Source organism: Patiria miniata, unplaced genomic scaffold (assembly GCF_015706575.1).
Source record: "Patiria miniata isolate m_02_andy unplaced genomic scaffold, ASM1570657v1 HiC_scaffold_5, whole genome shotgun sequence".
Lineage (NCBI taxonomy): Eukaryota > Metazoa > Echinodermata > Asteroidea > Valvatida > Asterinidae > Patiria > Patiria miniata.
Window position 1 is genome coordinate 12,445,677 of NW_024037072.1, and position 17,009 is coordinate 12,462,685.

A 17,009-nucleotide genomic window follows, 5' to 3' on the forward strand; every position below is an offset into this window, starting at 1 on the left:
AATTTGGCTGGCCGTCATGCATTTAACACTTGAACACGTATACAAACGGTTGTCACACCACGGATCTTGTGTGCACGACAATACCATTCCAGCACCTACCGTCTTCGGACCGATGTGAAGACATTGTCTTATCCCGCCTAAAGTGCGGCCCTTAGTTTCCGGCCAGAATGGATCTCAAGAAATGCAATTTCATCAGCAAACGACCTCGGCGCTTCCGCCGTCGCTCCCCCTCTGATTCCCCTGATTGCCGGCCCTGACTGCCGGAGCAATCTTCCCTTCTGTCTGTCTCCTGTGTTCCCAGGAAATTTGTAAGAATCAACCCATACTTACAGTCCAACGATTGATTTCCAGCAACAAGGTAAATACATGTATACTCAAGATTTTAATCGTGCATTTTAACAAAACTCATCGATGAGTACAAGTTGCCACCAGTTGGGAAACTGTACATTCACGTGGGATTCAAAAAAACTCTCTAGGGAAAGATTCCCATAATCTGACCATCACTTCTCACCCTAAACCCCATGAGACAAGTCTGAAAATTTCTAAGTGTTTTCTCAGTCAATACTTTCAAAATTTTTCCTGCTAATTTTGACTTTTTAGGACATATTATCACTTTCTGATGGCTGATAGGTCACTGAAGGGAAAAATAAGTGACATGACCAGATATGGGAATCTTTCCCTATCTTAATTGTAAGTTCATAGCAAAATGCTAGCCGATAACGGAACCGCCAATTAATGAGTGCAATTGTTATTTTCACAGAGAACTTAAAATTGAATTTAATTTGCTTTAAAAAATTGGACCCATAACTGTGCATTTATTAAAGGTGTTACAGTGATTCTAAGTCTTGAAGCATACTTCTCAAACTACGTTTTCCATGTTTTAAACTATTGTGTTAACGCAGTGAATGAAATATATACACACTTCAATCATAAAAATGTAATAAAATACGCCGATAAATACTTTCAGGCAAAATAAACGACTATACAAGGCTTTGATATTTCTGAGACTGCTAAAATTACATGCTCATCAAACCAAATAAAATTAATCAGGCAAAATAAGATGTGGAACTTGAAAAGGATTTGCTTTCCAAAAGAAAATACATATTTCTGAAATGCTTGAACTTCATATGGTCATAGTTCCAAGTGGTACTGTACTCCTTTGTAGTTTCCCACTGTCGTACTGGTATCGATCAACCCTCTTTGCTGTGTAGGAAGTCAAGTGAGTCGTATTAAACTCACGATCACCGTGAAGGGGTGGGGTGATGTTGGATCGACGCAACTGTCAAAAAAGGTCACAAATTCATTAAATCAATGTAAAGGTACGACCTAACTTGCTGATGTTCAGTGTCCAGTGAATAGTGATTCATACCTAAGGGTAAAGTTAGAGTTGTATGCCAAAGTGTGGGAATTGCTAGCGTTTTCTTAAAAGACATATATGATCTTTTGCACTTCATGCTGTTTGTTCGTTTCCGATAATAACACCACCTAAAATCCAAAGAAGAATGTTCACAACCTAATTTTCTTTCAGCGCCTCAGAGTTGTATTGAAGTTATTTTGCACTTTTGAGTTTTTACAGAAATGTCGTTATTACCTTAGCAAGTGTTTCCTTGCTGACGGTGTGTAATGGCATCTCTCTCCAGGATGGGAAATCATCTTTAGTGGTTGATGTATCAACCTCTGTACCTGTAAAAGACAAAATCAAATCAAACCAAATAATTAAACATAATTACATGTATATAAGCTCATAATATACAGCCTGCCCACGGCTAGATGGACTGGACTTTGGATACTTTGTTCGCTGGGCTTTGCACTTTCAGCTAAACATCATCACACTATGTGGAATCTTAAGGTGGATTACATAAGCTGGGCTATATCCCAGGTAAAAGATGTGAATATGAGTTGACATCTGCTTGCCCTCCTTTTCACCCTAATGCCATTTTAAATTTCATCAGGAATCTTGCATTCATAGGTATTTAACATATTCTTACAAGTGTGTCTTCATCAAAGCACTCTCTATGCCTTCAAAGATAACAGATTACTTTTTTCAAAGAGGTACATGTTGAAGGTATCTCCTTATATCTGTTATTTCTTCTCACCGTTTCCATAGTAATCCAGAGGCACCTTGCTCCGAATCTTCTCGTGTCCCGCCACACGTTCTACCGGTACATGGAATGCTGGGTAATTGTCGGTCTGAGTCGTAGAGTAGTACGCCGAGTATTGGCTGGGTACTCCAAAAGCGACCTCACTGGAGGTAAGTTTGTTTGCTCCCGATATGATGTCATTACGGAAATTCCCAGGGGGCTGTCATGAAGTAGATAACTCAAGTCATTCAATGAATGTAAAGTGAAGTCTGAAGAGGAATCTCTAGAGACTGAGAAACTACGAAAAATAGCTTTTGACAAAAATTAAATGCAATCATCTATGTCATGCCCATGCTTCTTTTCTCATTCCTCTTTTCATAATAACTCCTCTTTTTCCTTCATCTGTCATTACGGTTTTACTTTCATAGATCACAATTTAGCTAGTGACTAGCTGATAAATTTGTTTCTCATGGAACATTGTTGCTCACATCGTGGAACATTGTTGTTAACATTATTTTTTTTAAAATGCAAATAACTTAAATTGAAATTGAATAAAGCTGCCGCAAACTGCTTTCTGGCTGGATTGCCCTAAATATACAAATCAACAAAATTAAGAGCGCTTGACGTTCCGGTCTTAACAAGACCTTCAGATGCAAGTCACAGTTATACAAGAAAGAAACATGTAGGGACGCACAAGCATGCATGGTTGAGAGAAGAAACACTAAAGAGGGACTAAATAGGGGACAGACCAATGTGAGTGAAGATCAAAGGGAATGGAATTGCAGAACGAAATTGACATTTTCAAAAAGTACGAAAAGGGTTTCTCTGGAAGTACCATAGTGCTCACCTTTTTGTGGTAGAACGTATAGTTGGTGGTAGTCACTCTGCTTTTCACCCTTTCTGGGTTACGATCGCCCTCCGGTAAGCTACTGGCATTGCTTTCATAGGGGATTATCTCTGTCGGGGCTGTAACAAATGCAAAATCGGTAACTTCAGTATTAAATTGCGAGTCACACAGTCAAAAACAATGGGGAAAATCAGAGAGTGACCACATTCCTAATAATATAGCACATTCTGACTACCTCTTATATTCCTACAAGTACCTAGTCTATGTTTTTAGCATCACCCGTACCTGCACATGCAACATTAAACAAATCAGCAGCAAATAGCCTTTCCTATACTGAACCATTTTAAATGCCAAATGGTTTTTTCTCGAAGTGTTCATGTATGTATCTGAGTTGCGTAAGCAATCATTGGAAAGTACATGTACATGTACATATCACTTTCAACCTATGGTTTGTTACTCAGTGATTTTGCCACAAAGCGTAACAGAAACCAACTCATGACTGCAATAGACGGATCCAGTACGCCCCGCGGTTCGAATCCAGCTGCTGGCCATTATGTTGTGTCCTTGGGCAAGCCACTTCACCCTCACTTGCCTCTGTCCAAGTGTAAATGGTTACCGGCGTTAGCTGGGGAGTAACCTGCGATGCTAGCATCCCGTCCAGGGGGAATAGAAATATTCTCAGTCGTTTCATGCCACTGAAACCGGAGATAAACGCCGGCCTGATGGGCCACATTGGCTCATGACAGACTTTACTTTTACAAAAAAAATGTACTTATTATGCGTCAAGAAAAGCAACACGTGCGCACCACCTGCGCGGCTTGTGACAAATACAAAGCAAAGAAACCAACCTGGCATTTGATCCAGCTGGAAGGATTGAGCCGCTGTCGTCTCAAACTTGTCATACTTCTTCGCGTGCCCCACCTTGTAGTTAGTATCCCCTAGCCTGGTGAGGGCGTTGTCACGCCTATAGATGCGGTAGTTGGCTGAACCAGGCTTAGGATAAGACAGAAGCTGGGTAGTGTCTTTATGGACAAGTTTCTCTTGGTCGCCTCGAGGAATATTGGAACCCAGAAGCTGTCGAGAACGAGAAAGAGTATAGAAAACGGTCATTTACCAAGTATTTTTCTCAGCCTGTTTTTAGTCGAAAGAGTTTCTTACAAATCGTAAGGTATTCCTATTGGAATCAAGCCAGTCGTAATACATGACACTCCCTTTTAATAATTCATTTTTGGAACATGTGAAAGAAAATACTTCAGTGGTCTCAATTTGAAAGACAACGGTCAACACTATACACATTTTAACATAAAAATGCTATTGCGTTGTATACATTTGACGGCTTTAAATTAATTTTTAAATTAATGTGAAAAAAACACAAGTTTCATTTTTTGTTTAAAAAATAATTATAAAAACGCCCAAATGATACAAAATCCTTACATCCGGTTTGACTGCAACATAAGGCAGATATCTTCCAGGAAACTGCTCTTCTGTCGACGAAGCAAATTGCTTGTGGGTTCTATCTTCACCACGAATTGTGCTTGGGCCGCCTGAACAAGATCGGAAATGAAATTACAAGAACTGAAATGTCGAACTGAAACGACAAGAAATCAACATACACAATTCTACTCGGATAAAACAGCTTTAAATTCTCGGATACATTACAGGTTTCTTGTTTTCTTTTATTTGCTTTAAATACGGGAAGCATCTTCCTCATAATTTCAACAACATCAAGAGCCTTTGCTCTGAAAAAAAAATGCGACATAGAGTCCCAAATCCCGCCAGGGCATACAGACAGAAATATTTGGGTAAGATATGGACGGATTATTCGGTTAGGATATAATCCTCTACGTATCTTTAAGACAGTGAAGTTGTGTCTTACCATCATGCATACACGGAGCTTTCTTCACCTTGACCACCCTAGTGTCATGACCCAAGAAGTTATCTCTGTAATCAGACATTGGCATCTTCTCTTTCTCTTTATCCCCTTGAGGTACGTAGCTCTTCATCGCGTTATCAAACGGAAAACTCTTACTTAGAGGCTTGGGATTGTAGTGACTTGCATGCGTGGTGTGGAAGACATCCACTCTCTCATCAGTATCCATCTTGAAGTTAGTCTTATTGAGCTTAAGACACATTTGCACCTTGGGTATAGAGCGACCTGTAAAGGCCAAATTGGATTCTGTGGTATTCTGACTTCCTTGGTGCGGATCACGGTGCATGACATCAGCAGGCGCTGGTGGATCAGAGGCCGCTACTCTGCCATAGTGTTCGTGTGCTATATAGTCCTTGGTAAAGGTGCTGCGCCTCAAGGCGCTACGCGATAAGCGCCTGTCGTTGCCGATACGGAAGTGAGAAGAGGAAAGGAAGTCTTTGCCTTTGAGTTGAGCTGGGATTGAATTGATGGCTGGGAGAGTGACTGATTCGGACGGCATCTTGGCGGATGGTACTAGCGAGCTTCTGGATCAAAACGAAGCTTCCAGTCAGTCAGGTTTTATTCCAGTTTACTCAATGAGACAACATCAAACTGTCTGTAGGCTACTCTATTGACAAACCCTGTAAGAAAATGGAAACCATTTGGTATTGAAATGTTTGTGATATTCTGAGTGATTATTGCAAACCATGAAAAAAAGGAGAGTTAAATCTAAAGGCATATAGGATCATTTGCTTTTCGTGCATTTTGTTTGTTTCCAATAATACCACCACTCAATATCTAAAGAAAAATATTCAAAACTAACATGTTAAAATTTCAGCTCAGTGGAATACACTCTTCGAGAAAATAGTGAAAATCATGCACAATTTTTTTATCACGAAGCACGATTTCGTCAATAGCACTCTTTGTTTCAAAAAAAAAAATCAGTCAATTGACTGATCCCTACAACTATAGGCCTGCATTTCTTGATTTTTTTTCTAAATGACAGCAACCCAGATGTAATAATTTTACGGGGTGTTTGGCACTGCATTCTTTTATCCAAGTACGGTTTTTATAATAAAATGCAAATGATCTTTTAAGCGTTAAGGACAAAACCTTTGATTGCTACTTATGCCCGGAATCCATAACCGAGAAGCCAAGAGCTTAATGTATTCGTTTCCTAGCAACCACAAGTAACTTTATTTGGTAGCCATGGCACCTTGATCGTCACGTGTGTTATTTTATTGGCTCAAACTTGAACTTTGGCGGCAATAAAAGCAGCGACATGTTCTCCTCTCTGTGTTCATGGCGCGTTTTGTAAATAAATGCTCAGTCAGACACTTCACTTCTACATAGCAACAATTGGGAGAGGAAATATCATGCATCAATCACATTTTCTCGCAAAACTACAACTCGTTCCAACTAGAAAACACTCAGAGAGCGCAAACCTCCGCCAAGGCTAAACAATTCCAGGCGCGGATCCGGGGGGGGGGGGGGGGGTTCACCCCTCCCCCAGCTCTGTCCCCAAACAAATTCCATAGACATTCATGACAAAATAATTCGAACCCCCCCCCCCCCCGCTCTGACACCCAAAATTTGTTTACTGGTAATAATGTCCGCCTTTGCACAAAATACGGATAGAGCCAGCTTGGTTAAGGGGTATTCTGCGATAAAGTGTTAATAATCGTCGGATTTTAACAGCACCCCCATTGAATTTATGGTAGGAGCCCCCCCCCCCCCCCCCATTGATTTTCGGAGGCCAAGTGTCTGGAAAAAAAATTAACTTTCTACATTTTCAATTTTCGATTTTGATGACCCCCCCCCGCGAAAATTCCTGGATCCGCCCCTGAATACTTGTGCCAAGGATCACCCCCCCCCCCAAAAAAAAGTTCATGCAAATCCGTCTATAACTTTTTGAGTTATTTTGTTAACAAAAACAGACACACCAACCATTAAACTAAACAAATCTGATGAAAATATAACCTCCTTAGCGAGGGTAATAAAACGGACAATTTATCGTTACAAGGTCAAATGTCACGAACACATACAAAGCCAGGCCAGCCACCGGCCAGCTAACAAATTCAGCAGCTGCAAAACCCGAATATCAACAAATAGGAGTTGTATTACGAAAGTGATATTCATGGACGAAAAAGTTCATACTCCGTAACCATGGTTGCAAGTATCTGGTGTTTCGGATTATGTCTGGTGCAATTTCACGTTTGAAAAAAAAATGAACTATAAGTAGTGGCCAGCCGTGTTAGTCAACCAGAAACGCATAGAAAGGAGGTAGCACTTAAAATGAATAACAAGATTAAAAGTTTGCAAAGGCCAATTGCTTTCGTATCGCATCAACTATACGAAAAATGATTAATTTACAGAAATCGCGTTTTTTGCTTTCTCTTGACATATGTTTGATTCCTCGTTTAAAGAACCAAACTGAAAGTCCCTTTTAGAAGAAAAAAAATAAATGTATCACCAGAATATGCAATTTTTGTTTCAAATTTGGAATAATATGCCCGCCAAAAAAAGTGAACGCTTTAATCAATCGGCCATGAGTGTTGACAAAATTAAACTCAAAACGACTGTTTACCCAGCTGTGTCGTCTGAATATACAGAATAATGATTGTGTTTCGGCTTGATAAAAACAATCCATTTCAACATGGATTGGGTCCTTATAGGGTCCTTCGTTGCCGATAATTTATTCTCATGCAGGAGAAAAGCATGAAATTTCCGTTATTTTGAGGCAGTTATAATTCACATACAATAAAGGGCATTTCAAACTCCAACGGGCGGCGGCGATGAAGAGTGTATATAAGGGTCTGAATATATGATTGTGTTTCGGCTTGATAAAAACAATCCATTTCAACATGGATTGGGTCCTTATAGGGTCCTTCGTTGCCGATAATTTATTCTCATGCTGGCGTCGGCACTCGTTCATGAATATTATTTTCACAGAACATTTTACCTTATACATGTTTTCACAAGTTTCGTCAATGTAGCTTGCTTGTTCAATTTAAAATGAGAAATGGTATATGGCAATGCTAAATCATCTCACGATATATTGTGTAAATCATCTCACGATATATTGTGTAATCCCTATGTTTTTATGTTTTGAGGTGATAATTCCTGCAACAGTTATCTTAATGCTTCGATAACTAAACAAACGTCACCCTGCAGAATTTATAATTAGTTTACTAGGAGGCTTTTCAACATTTGCAGGCCCTTCAGAAAGACGCATCGGTTTCACGGCACTTATCTGCTGCACAAACATCGCTCTCTTAACCAGAGCAAACAGATGTTATTGATACCGTTATAACGACATGTTCGCCTTTTGTTGACATCATCACACTCGTAACAGTCATGTTGCCTCGCTACTACATAAATTTCGTTTCTGAATTAAGTTATGTAGGAAAATCTGAGGTTAATTCGTTGATTTGTCAACACATCAGTTTCTATGTCTTCTAAAATTTAGACTTTGTATCCGTGATTTTCTCCGGGATGGATAGCTTTCCACTCTGGAAAACTATATAAAAACAATTTCATCATCTTTCAGTAATCATCGTTTCCAAAAACTTTTTTTTTGCCTCTCCTGGTGCAGGGATCGCGAGTGGGAAGTCAGGGGCAATGGGGGGGGGGGGGGGGGGGCAAGATGGGGAGATACGAGATGGTCGGGAGGGGTTTGTTGAGGGGGATGACTCCACCCTTGTCAATTGACAAGACTTTTCTTAGAAATCATCGCTCTCCCATTCAACCAGGATGTTAGCGTTAAACATGTATTTCTTCTCAGTCTCTTTGTAGTCTTAATTATTTCCCGGCTGGAAGAACGATGGCTCGCGGGATTGCTATTATCAAAGTAAAATGTCGTTTCGAACGAAACATAAATATCAAACAGGTTCATAATATAGTGATCAACAACTAACCAAAAAAGGCACTGCTGTCACCATGTCAACGCCAGTGATCGTCCTTCTAAATATTTAATAATCTTGTGCTGAGTGGCTTTTTCCCGATTTCCGAAAAGTGCTATTCAGTTTAGAGTCGGATGCGCCATTTAGCGCCGCAGATGGTACTAAAAGGGACGACAGGTGTTTTGCCTTAAAATTCCCGACAGGGGAAAGACGTAGCTTTGATGACGTTGCTGGGCTCATCAAAAATATATAATAATAATAAAAATAATAATAATAACGCATTTCCTTATTGGTATTTTTGTGGGAAAATAAGTGATTGTTTTTGTTCATTTGGGCCTATATTGCACGTGCTTCCCCTTGGCAACAATTACTTCCTAGTGTGTACTGTACTGCCTGTTGATTTTCTCCAGCGTAAGCCATCGATGTTTTCCAAAAATTATGCTTGCTTGCTTTAGCGTTCATGAAACTGTATAGCTACGTTTAAAAATAATTTATAGAGATATCTGTCACCAGAAAACAAAATGTTTGATTCATAATTTTAGTATGACCTTGACGACAGTGACACAAATACATGTACTAGCAATGAATGGTCAAAATGAACTATAGACCTACAAATTCTCACTCAACAAGTGAATTTTGCAAAAATCTAAAGGGTTATCACTTCAATCTACGACACTCACCTTGTAACGAAGTATCGGGTAATATTTACTCCACTTGTAGGAATTGCCGGGTGGAATTAAAAGAAAGAAATGTCCATGTTCGATGGTGGTTCCAATGCCAAAAAACCTTCATTTACATCGTTGTGTTCCATTGGTATAGCATGATTTACACAGTGACTGCGTCCCGTGTACGTACTTTGTGCACCCAACCTGTCCCCCAAGTTGCCGTTTCCATGGCTACGGCGCTCCCTGCCTGTGTGACGGGACAATGCTACTTGTCTGATTATGAGGGCGCTTTGATGACAACACTGACTGTTTGGGTTGAAAGCACTGATCCCTGTGTATGTGGGTGTACAGTGTGTGTACATGTACAGTGTAGGCCTATCCCCATGCATTGATTTTTTCATCGTTAGTACACGACCGTACCGTGTAGGCTTATGAGAAACTTTTTTTGTCTATGCGGTGAATTTTTCTTAGTACCAAATTTTGTGCAACTTTCAACTCCTCTTAAAATGTGTAAAAGATATTTGACATTCCTTTTTGGTTAATTTTGTTGAAAATAAGTTCGCTGCCTTCTTTAAACAGTCATGCTTTTCCAGATAACTGAGGGCGCTGTTGCTGTGATGTCATTTCAGGAAGACACTGTAGAGGTTTTCAAATTTGTGAACCCAAAATTTTCTCTTGGAAAAACATTTGTGGAGGGTATATAATGCCATGTACTTACACAACAATGAATCAATTTATGACAGCAAAAACCTCAAAATTCTAGCAACTTTTGTGCTGAAATAACGGGTCGCTATATTTCAAAATTTTCCCGGCCGGGGGCAACCCCCGGATCACCCTAACAAGGCGTGTCGAACCGGCTCCACTCAACACAACACCCCCCTTCGTATCAACAAACACCCCCCCCCCCCCTTTCCTGAAAGCTAGATCCGCCCCTGGCCCTGCGGGATATGGGGTTTTCAAAATGTTGGCTTCGTCTTCGGTTCGACTCCAGAAGATTTTATGCCCCTCATTTTGGAGACTCTAGCTATTAGTTCTTCATGCTCTGCTCTACTTCAAAAAGTCAAATCTGATATCATTTAGCCAAAACTTTGGTCTATTTTGTACTCGGTTTGAGTGTTATAGCGGAAACTAAGTGCAAGACGGAGATACGATTGGCAAAGCCACACTTTTTACGGAGACCTTCGTTAAACGTGACAGGCGCCCTCAATCGGGTTCTTTGAGCCAGGGAATTCGCGCGGTTCTTCAAAATATGGCGACCGGATCGGACGAGAGTGTAAACAGTGCGACGGAAACGTCAAAGAATGAAGCATCGACCATGTCGACGCGTGATTCTACGCTGGTAGTTTCCAGAGCAGGAGAAGGAATGACTGATGAAGGCTCTCACATGATTCGCCTAAGGGATGCACTTCAGAAAACTGTCAAAAAATGTCTAGAGGCAGGGAGGTAATGCACATTATTGTTTTATGCTGTGATATATGGTTATGCATTTATTTCCGACACATGATTGTCTTCACGACTTGCCGGAAGTTGAAGCTTTTTAGATTCTCTAGGTGACCGCAAACAGGAGAGTAAGGCTATTTTATTGTCAGACATGTATGATGTAGGATTTCAAACCATTTGAAAATTAAGGATTTAGGCCGACTTGTTTATTTTAATTTCTACTTGAAATTATAGGCCTAGAAATTTGATTTTGTTTACAAAGTGTTTATTTAGCCATGAACCGGTCTCGCATTTTTTATTCTTAAGCCGGCAGATCGTATAGCGCCCTCATGCACGTCACATGTATACGAGTAGGCCTACCATGCCTACACAGTATTATTAGTATTATGGAAAGAAGGTTGCAACCGGACACCACTTCAGCGGTTGTGTACAAAGTCCATGGAGAGTCAGGAACATTTTCCAAGTATTTCCTAACAAAATTGCAAGTGTTTTTCAGTCCCAGATTCATGTCTTATCATTCATATCACTGACCTTCATTGAGATAATATATGAAGAAAAAAGCAGCGTCAGGTTGCAACATTCTTTCCGCTATTAAAATACCATTTGTCGTCGAGCGAATGCGTGGCCTAGTGCTGGATAGAGCACCCACCTCACAAGCAACGCCATTCCAGTTTGAGTCCCAGCATGACCGATGTTTTTGAAACTTTATTTTTGTGTCACAAAAAATAAGAATTGTCTTCTTTTGTTGTTTCTTTTAATTCGAATCATTTAATTGCAGAGTATTTAATCCGGAGCATTTTTTAAAAGGGAAATAAAGTCTGTAAAAATTGTAATAAGGGCCTAGGTCTGATTCCCATCTCTTCAACACAAAGTCGCAACGACAACGTTAGCGCGGAACTAGATGACGATTTGTCGCATTAATTTAAAAATGTCTATGTCCCCCCCAAAAAGCCAGTGTGCATGTGCAGTGCTGCCAGTGCAGTGTCGGTACAATATTGAAAACAATTGTGGACCAGTGAAACATCCACTGCCCTTGTTCTCTAGAAATGTTTGAAAGAAAGTTAATTACCCAACAATGAAATTGTGTTTGTCATCCATGATCCATTGTTTCTTCATTATATTCAATACACAGATACAGCACTTTTGGCCGAAGCTACTACTTTGCACACGAGAAGAGACCAGAGGCTTTAAGAAGCATCAGAGAACAATTCCTGGAAAATCTGGAATCATCTATTCAGGTTAATTAATTTTCTTGATTCAAAATTAAAATATTATAACTATATCTTTAACCAAAAATACCACCGGAGACAAAGATATATGTATTCGGGATAGTAAGGGGAATAATTTGTCTTTTTTTTTTTCAAGAAATATATACATTTATTTATTTTTTCTACAGTTTTTATTTTGTAATAAATAAATCATGCATTTTCATAAAAGTATGCATGGGGCATACTTTTTTTATGAAAGTATTCAATTGAATTTGGAAGTCTTAGCCTTTTATAAATTCAACATACATTAGACCCAAAAAAAAATTCTGCTTCCGATTACATGGCATTTAAAAATAGGGTAGGTAGGAAGGGAAATGTTTTTTCTTTTGGCAATTTCTTTTGTATACAATCATATGGACGTGTCTGCTTGTAGTCAAGGATAAAAGTAGTAATTTATGGTTAAGGGGTTTTTTTCCGCCTTATTTTTCCCCCAAAGAAATGAGGGTAGGGGCTGTCCAAAAAAGGTAGGTAGGTAGGGTTACTGGAAGCAGAACTTTTTAATTTTTTTTGGCCTTAAATAAATTACAAATCCCCCATTTGTTTTCATGTAATTGCTTTCCAGTCCACCTAGACCAGTTACTGACATTTGGAATTCCTTTTTTTCTTTTTTTTTCTGATGCAGAAAGAATTGGAGTTGATGATTGATGAGGAAGGTTTAGTGAAACTCTTCAATGAATTGGATCAGCACATACAAGACGCACCAACGCAGCTAACAAAACCGGCATGGTAAGATTGCTAGATCAAACAATTCAGCTCAACACTTCAAATCACTATTAAACTTCCTGAATAAATCTCCCCTTGTCACTGTGGAAGAGACACTGTACAACACATTTGTTACAGCTTGTACTCCACAAAACCGACAAACTTGCATATTTTTATCTGAGAAAAGTCCAATACACATAATATACCAATCCAATTGCTCCAACAACTTTGTCTGCAGTTGGATGTCAGTTTGAAGCAGTTTACCATTATTTCAAAGAAAAAAATATCAAGGCCCTGACTGACAGAAAATATAAACCCATTTATGGCTTGAACCTGAATCATAAACCCTCCCTCTTTGGCTGACGAATTCAGCTACGCTATCACAGCAGTCAAAATCAATCAAGAGACTGTTTCTAACAGTTAAGAATTCCTCTGTTAATTTGATACAGCCATGCTTTGACTGGAGATGATTGATAAGCCAGCTGTACCTACCAGTTACCTCTTTTGTCTGTTGATGGAAGTTGACTAGTCACAGTGTTTACATGAATGTGATCTGACTGTTTTTTTACTAGTCTGTATACAAATACGTGGCAGGGGAAGTGGAAGAAATTTTGACCGTCTGTGGCTGATCAAACACTCGGAGGGTTTTAATGAGGTATTATAGTTGAGTTGGCCTTAACTTCATCACAAGTCCTTTCACAAGTCCAGTCACAATTAACAGGGGATGAACAAAGGAATGTCTTTGTCCAGTTCATTTGAAGAGATTGTGACTTGAGTTAGGACTGGATGACTTGGACTCAACTCCAACACGTCAATTATGGCTTGCATTAGGCCAAGAAAAATCTTTCTGGTTTCCCCACCAAACCTAGAAAATTATGCAGGAACTTAATCTATTTATTCAGAAGAAAACACCTTAAAACTGATTGCACAGCCCGTCCGCTAGGGGTTGTTTTTTTTTGGGGGGGGGGGCATTTTCCTACATTTAAAAAAACAAAATTTCTTTTCATTTTTTTAAAGTTGTTTGGCAGTCCATTCTTGCCGCACAGTGCAGCGAAGCCAACCCTAACTCTTTGGGGTCGTGCAAAATTGTATTAAAACTGGAGGATTCAGGACTGTTAAGGGTAGCCCTAAACAGTCCTGAATCCTCCCTACGTAGCTACTGCAAAATCAAGAGTTGATATTCATCCAGCATCCAGCATATTTTTTTCTGGCTGTAAAAATTGAAAGGCAAAAAAAAACATTTTACCCACCCATCCACAACCCACCCTATTTTGTTTTTAATGTAATTGGAAATATTGTTTTTCTTGGCCTTATTCAGGAGACCTTCAGGTGACCCAGTGGAGGATTCTCGCGCCCATCTCATCCAACCCAAACTCAGAGAGAAGGAAAGATTGGAGCATCTCTTAGATCAGATTGAGCAAGAGAACAAACGATTACATCAAGCAGTACTACCACGCAAGCAACATCTGCTCGACACTAAACAGAAGATCACCGAGAAAATGAAAACGTTTGACAGGGTAGGTATTAATTAAATGTGTGCGTATTGATAGAAATCATGAATAACCCCAACAGCGCCCTCATGGTCTTTGTTCCTTAGATATACCCATCTACTAAACCTGTCATCAGACAGAGCACTCTTGAGATTTACCCTCCTTTTCTTTGGTCAGTCACAGACAGTCACAAATTCAATCCTGTTCCCCTGCCGTGCCTTTTACACAGGTTAGACGACAACAGTCAGATCGTATCTCTTGTACGCACTGTGACAGTCAAATTCCATCAACAGACAAAAGCAGGCGACTGGTGGGCACAGCTGGTTTATCAATCACTTACAGTCAAAGCATAGCTGTATCAGGTTACAGAACAATCACAGCCAGTTAATCCTGCTTTATGAAGGCAGGGAGCACTCAACTGTCAAAAATCAGTCCTTTGATTTATTTTGACTGCTGGGCTGGCGTTGTTGAGATTGCCAGCCAGAGAGGGAGGGAGGATTCAGGACTGTCAGGGATGATTGTAACTGGTACTAAACACTACGTGAAATTATTCAATCTGGCCTTGCTGTCATTCAGAAGAAATCAAGAAATGTAGGTGATTTCTAACGGTCAGTCCATTGACTGGATTTTGGAAATAGAGTGCAATTGTTGTTGATCAAACAGTTGTGCATGTTTTTTTTTTCACTGTTTTACTCGAAAATGCAGTAATACCTACTGAGCTGATACTTCAACAAGTTAGGTTTTGAACATTCTTCTTCGGATTTTGAGTGGTTACTATTGGATATGAACAAAATGAACAGAATGCATGAAAACCAAATGATCCTTCATGTCTTTAAAGGGAAAATACAACATTTGCAAACATCAAAAAATAAAACTACCAAATCATTTTGAAATACCTTGCTGGACTGTTAGTGGATGACAGTGTAAAGCATCCTGTAAAATCATGGCACCTGGTATACTGTCATTTTCAAGAAAAGTGGTATTTTTGTATCAATTTCCAACGCTGATCGGCCGATCAGCGTTGGAAAAAAACTGGCTTTTTTTTCAAATACTGGCCCCAATTTACCATCGCACTTGTTTGCAATCGATTACAAACCTATGAACGGGTACGAGCCAGCTAGACTGGTTCCCTGACCTTACAATTCCCCAATGTATGTAAACTGCTCTGTTTCTTCTTATATGGAGTCAGGGAACCAGACTACAGGAAAATGATTGTTTTTCTTGGTTTTTATAGCATTTTCGAACCCAAAACCTCAAAAAAGTCAGTGTAACTATATTTGCTATATATTTCCAACCCCCCAATTCCATCCATTTCTGAAAATTACAGTAAAAGCAAATGATGTATATTCCCTTTAACTTTAAGCTAGTGTGGTATGTGTCAGCATGCATCAACTGTGAACCAGTCAAAGGAGTTACGACATATTGGCTAGGTGCCTTTTTTGATAGTTTTGATTTCTCCATGTTTAGTTGTTTTGCCTTCTGCATATATAATCCACATTCAAAGAATCAAGGATTTTAGAGTAATATATGTTTTCTCATGTTGTTTTATTGTGCCCAGGCTGCAGCTGCATGTAGGAAGATTCCAGAAGATGAAATGGAAGAGATGAGTGCAACATTGTCTGGCGCCATCTAGTGGTGATTCTTGGGCGAAACAAGGGTATGAGATGATTTGAGCATGGAGAAAAATGTATATTTCTTGCAATCATTGTATCTCATACGAAGTTGTAAAGTTGTACATTAGTTATTTAAGTTTTGTAAATTATTACCTTTCAAGCCATTTTTAAGGTGCAAACCTGTGCTCTTCAAAACAATTTTTTCTTCTCCTTTCAAAGGTTCAATTTGTTTGTCGTCTTTTAACAAAAAACTACTTATACAGATCTTGGGTGTCTGCAACCTTCCGAAAAGGGGATATCGTTTTTGTGCACAAATGACCCCCCCCCCCCCCCCCCCCCACGAGAGCGGAATTATTGTCTGGAAGGCAATAATGTGATTTTTATGAAGAAATAATTCAATAACTAACTATTGGTTGATTTTTGGGTTCGATGTTTTATTCAAAAGTTAATAACTTATTAAATTTCTTCGAAAATAGAAATTGAAAAATCAAATATATTTTTTGATGTAACCCTAAAAAAACAAAACACATGGGGAATGCATTAATTTGTACATGTACGTTTGTTAAGCAGTCTTGATTCACATGTACATTTGTATATACACATTACTGGTTTTCTTTCATCTAAAATAGATTATGAAGTTATTAGTACATAATCAAGAAGTAAGTGCTAAATGGAAGAAAGTATTCATAAATTGGATATTCTCATAAAATATATATTAGGTAAAATATTAAATAAAACACAATGTGATCGAAATTTGTCAAAGCTTGATAGATTTAATCAAATTATAATCAGATTTCAGAAATTGGCAATTGATATATGAATTTGCAAATTGTTTTTAGCATTATAGCAAAAGTTGCTATGTATACTGACAAATCATTCAAATAATAATTAGACCTTCATTAGCTGTCAAGAAATTGCGCTAAAATTTGCATTTTATCTTACTTGTATTGATTCCCGCCACCTTTAAGGCTACTTAAAATCACAAAACCTTTCTCAATAAGCAAATAAACCAACATAATAACGTAATCTGTAATCAGGCTTAAAAGAATCAATTCATTTTGAGTATATAAATTATTTTGTTCTTTCCTAGAA

General features: G+C 39.0%; 2 protein-coding genes across 2 annotated transcripts; one reads left to right on the forward strand and one right to left on the reverse strand.

Moving 5' to 3' along the window:
* Positions 1 to 895: 895 nt before the first annotated feature.
* On the reverse strand, positions 896 to 9,693 carry LOC119740784 (testis-expressed protein 45-like). Its single transcript, XM_038216205.1, has 8 exons — positions 9,420 to 9,693; positions 4,805 to 5,478; positions 4,363 to 4,472; positions 3,777 to 4,002; positions 2,929 to 3,047; positions 2,097 to 2,301; positions 1,592 to 1,683; positions 896 to 1,279 (listed from the first exon to the last, which is right to left on the reverse strand). The coding sequence occupies exons 2-8, from the start codon at positions 5,355 to 5,357 to the stop codon at positions 1,124 to 1,126; spliced, it is 1,461 nt and encodes a 486-aa protein (XP_038072133.1). The 5' UTR covers positions 5,358 to 5,478; positions 9,420 to 9,693; the 3' UTR covers positions 896 to 1,123.
* Positions 9,694 to 10,616: 923 nt separating this feature from the next.
* LOC119740786 (polyamine-modulated factor 1-like) lies at positions 10,617 to 16,950 on the forward strand. Its single transcript, XM_038216209.1, has 5 exons — positions 10,617 to 10,847; positions 11,977 to 12,082; positions 12,735 to 12,838; positions 14,133 to 14,331; positions 15,863 to 16,950. The coding sequence occupies exons 1-5, from the start codon at positions 10,654 to 10,656 to the stop codon at positions 15,935 to 15,937; spliced, it is 678 nt and encodes a 225-aa protein (XP_038072137.1). The 5' UTR covers positions 10,617 to 10,653; the 3' UTR covers positions 15,938 to 16,950.
* Positions 16,951 to 17,009: the final 59 nt, after the last annotated feature.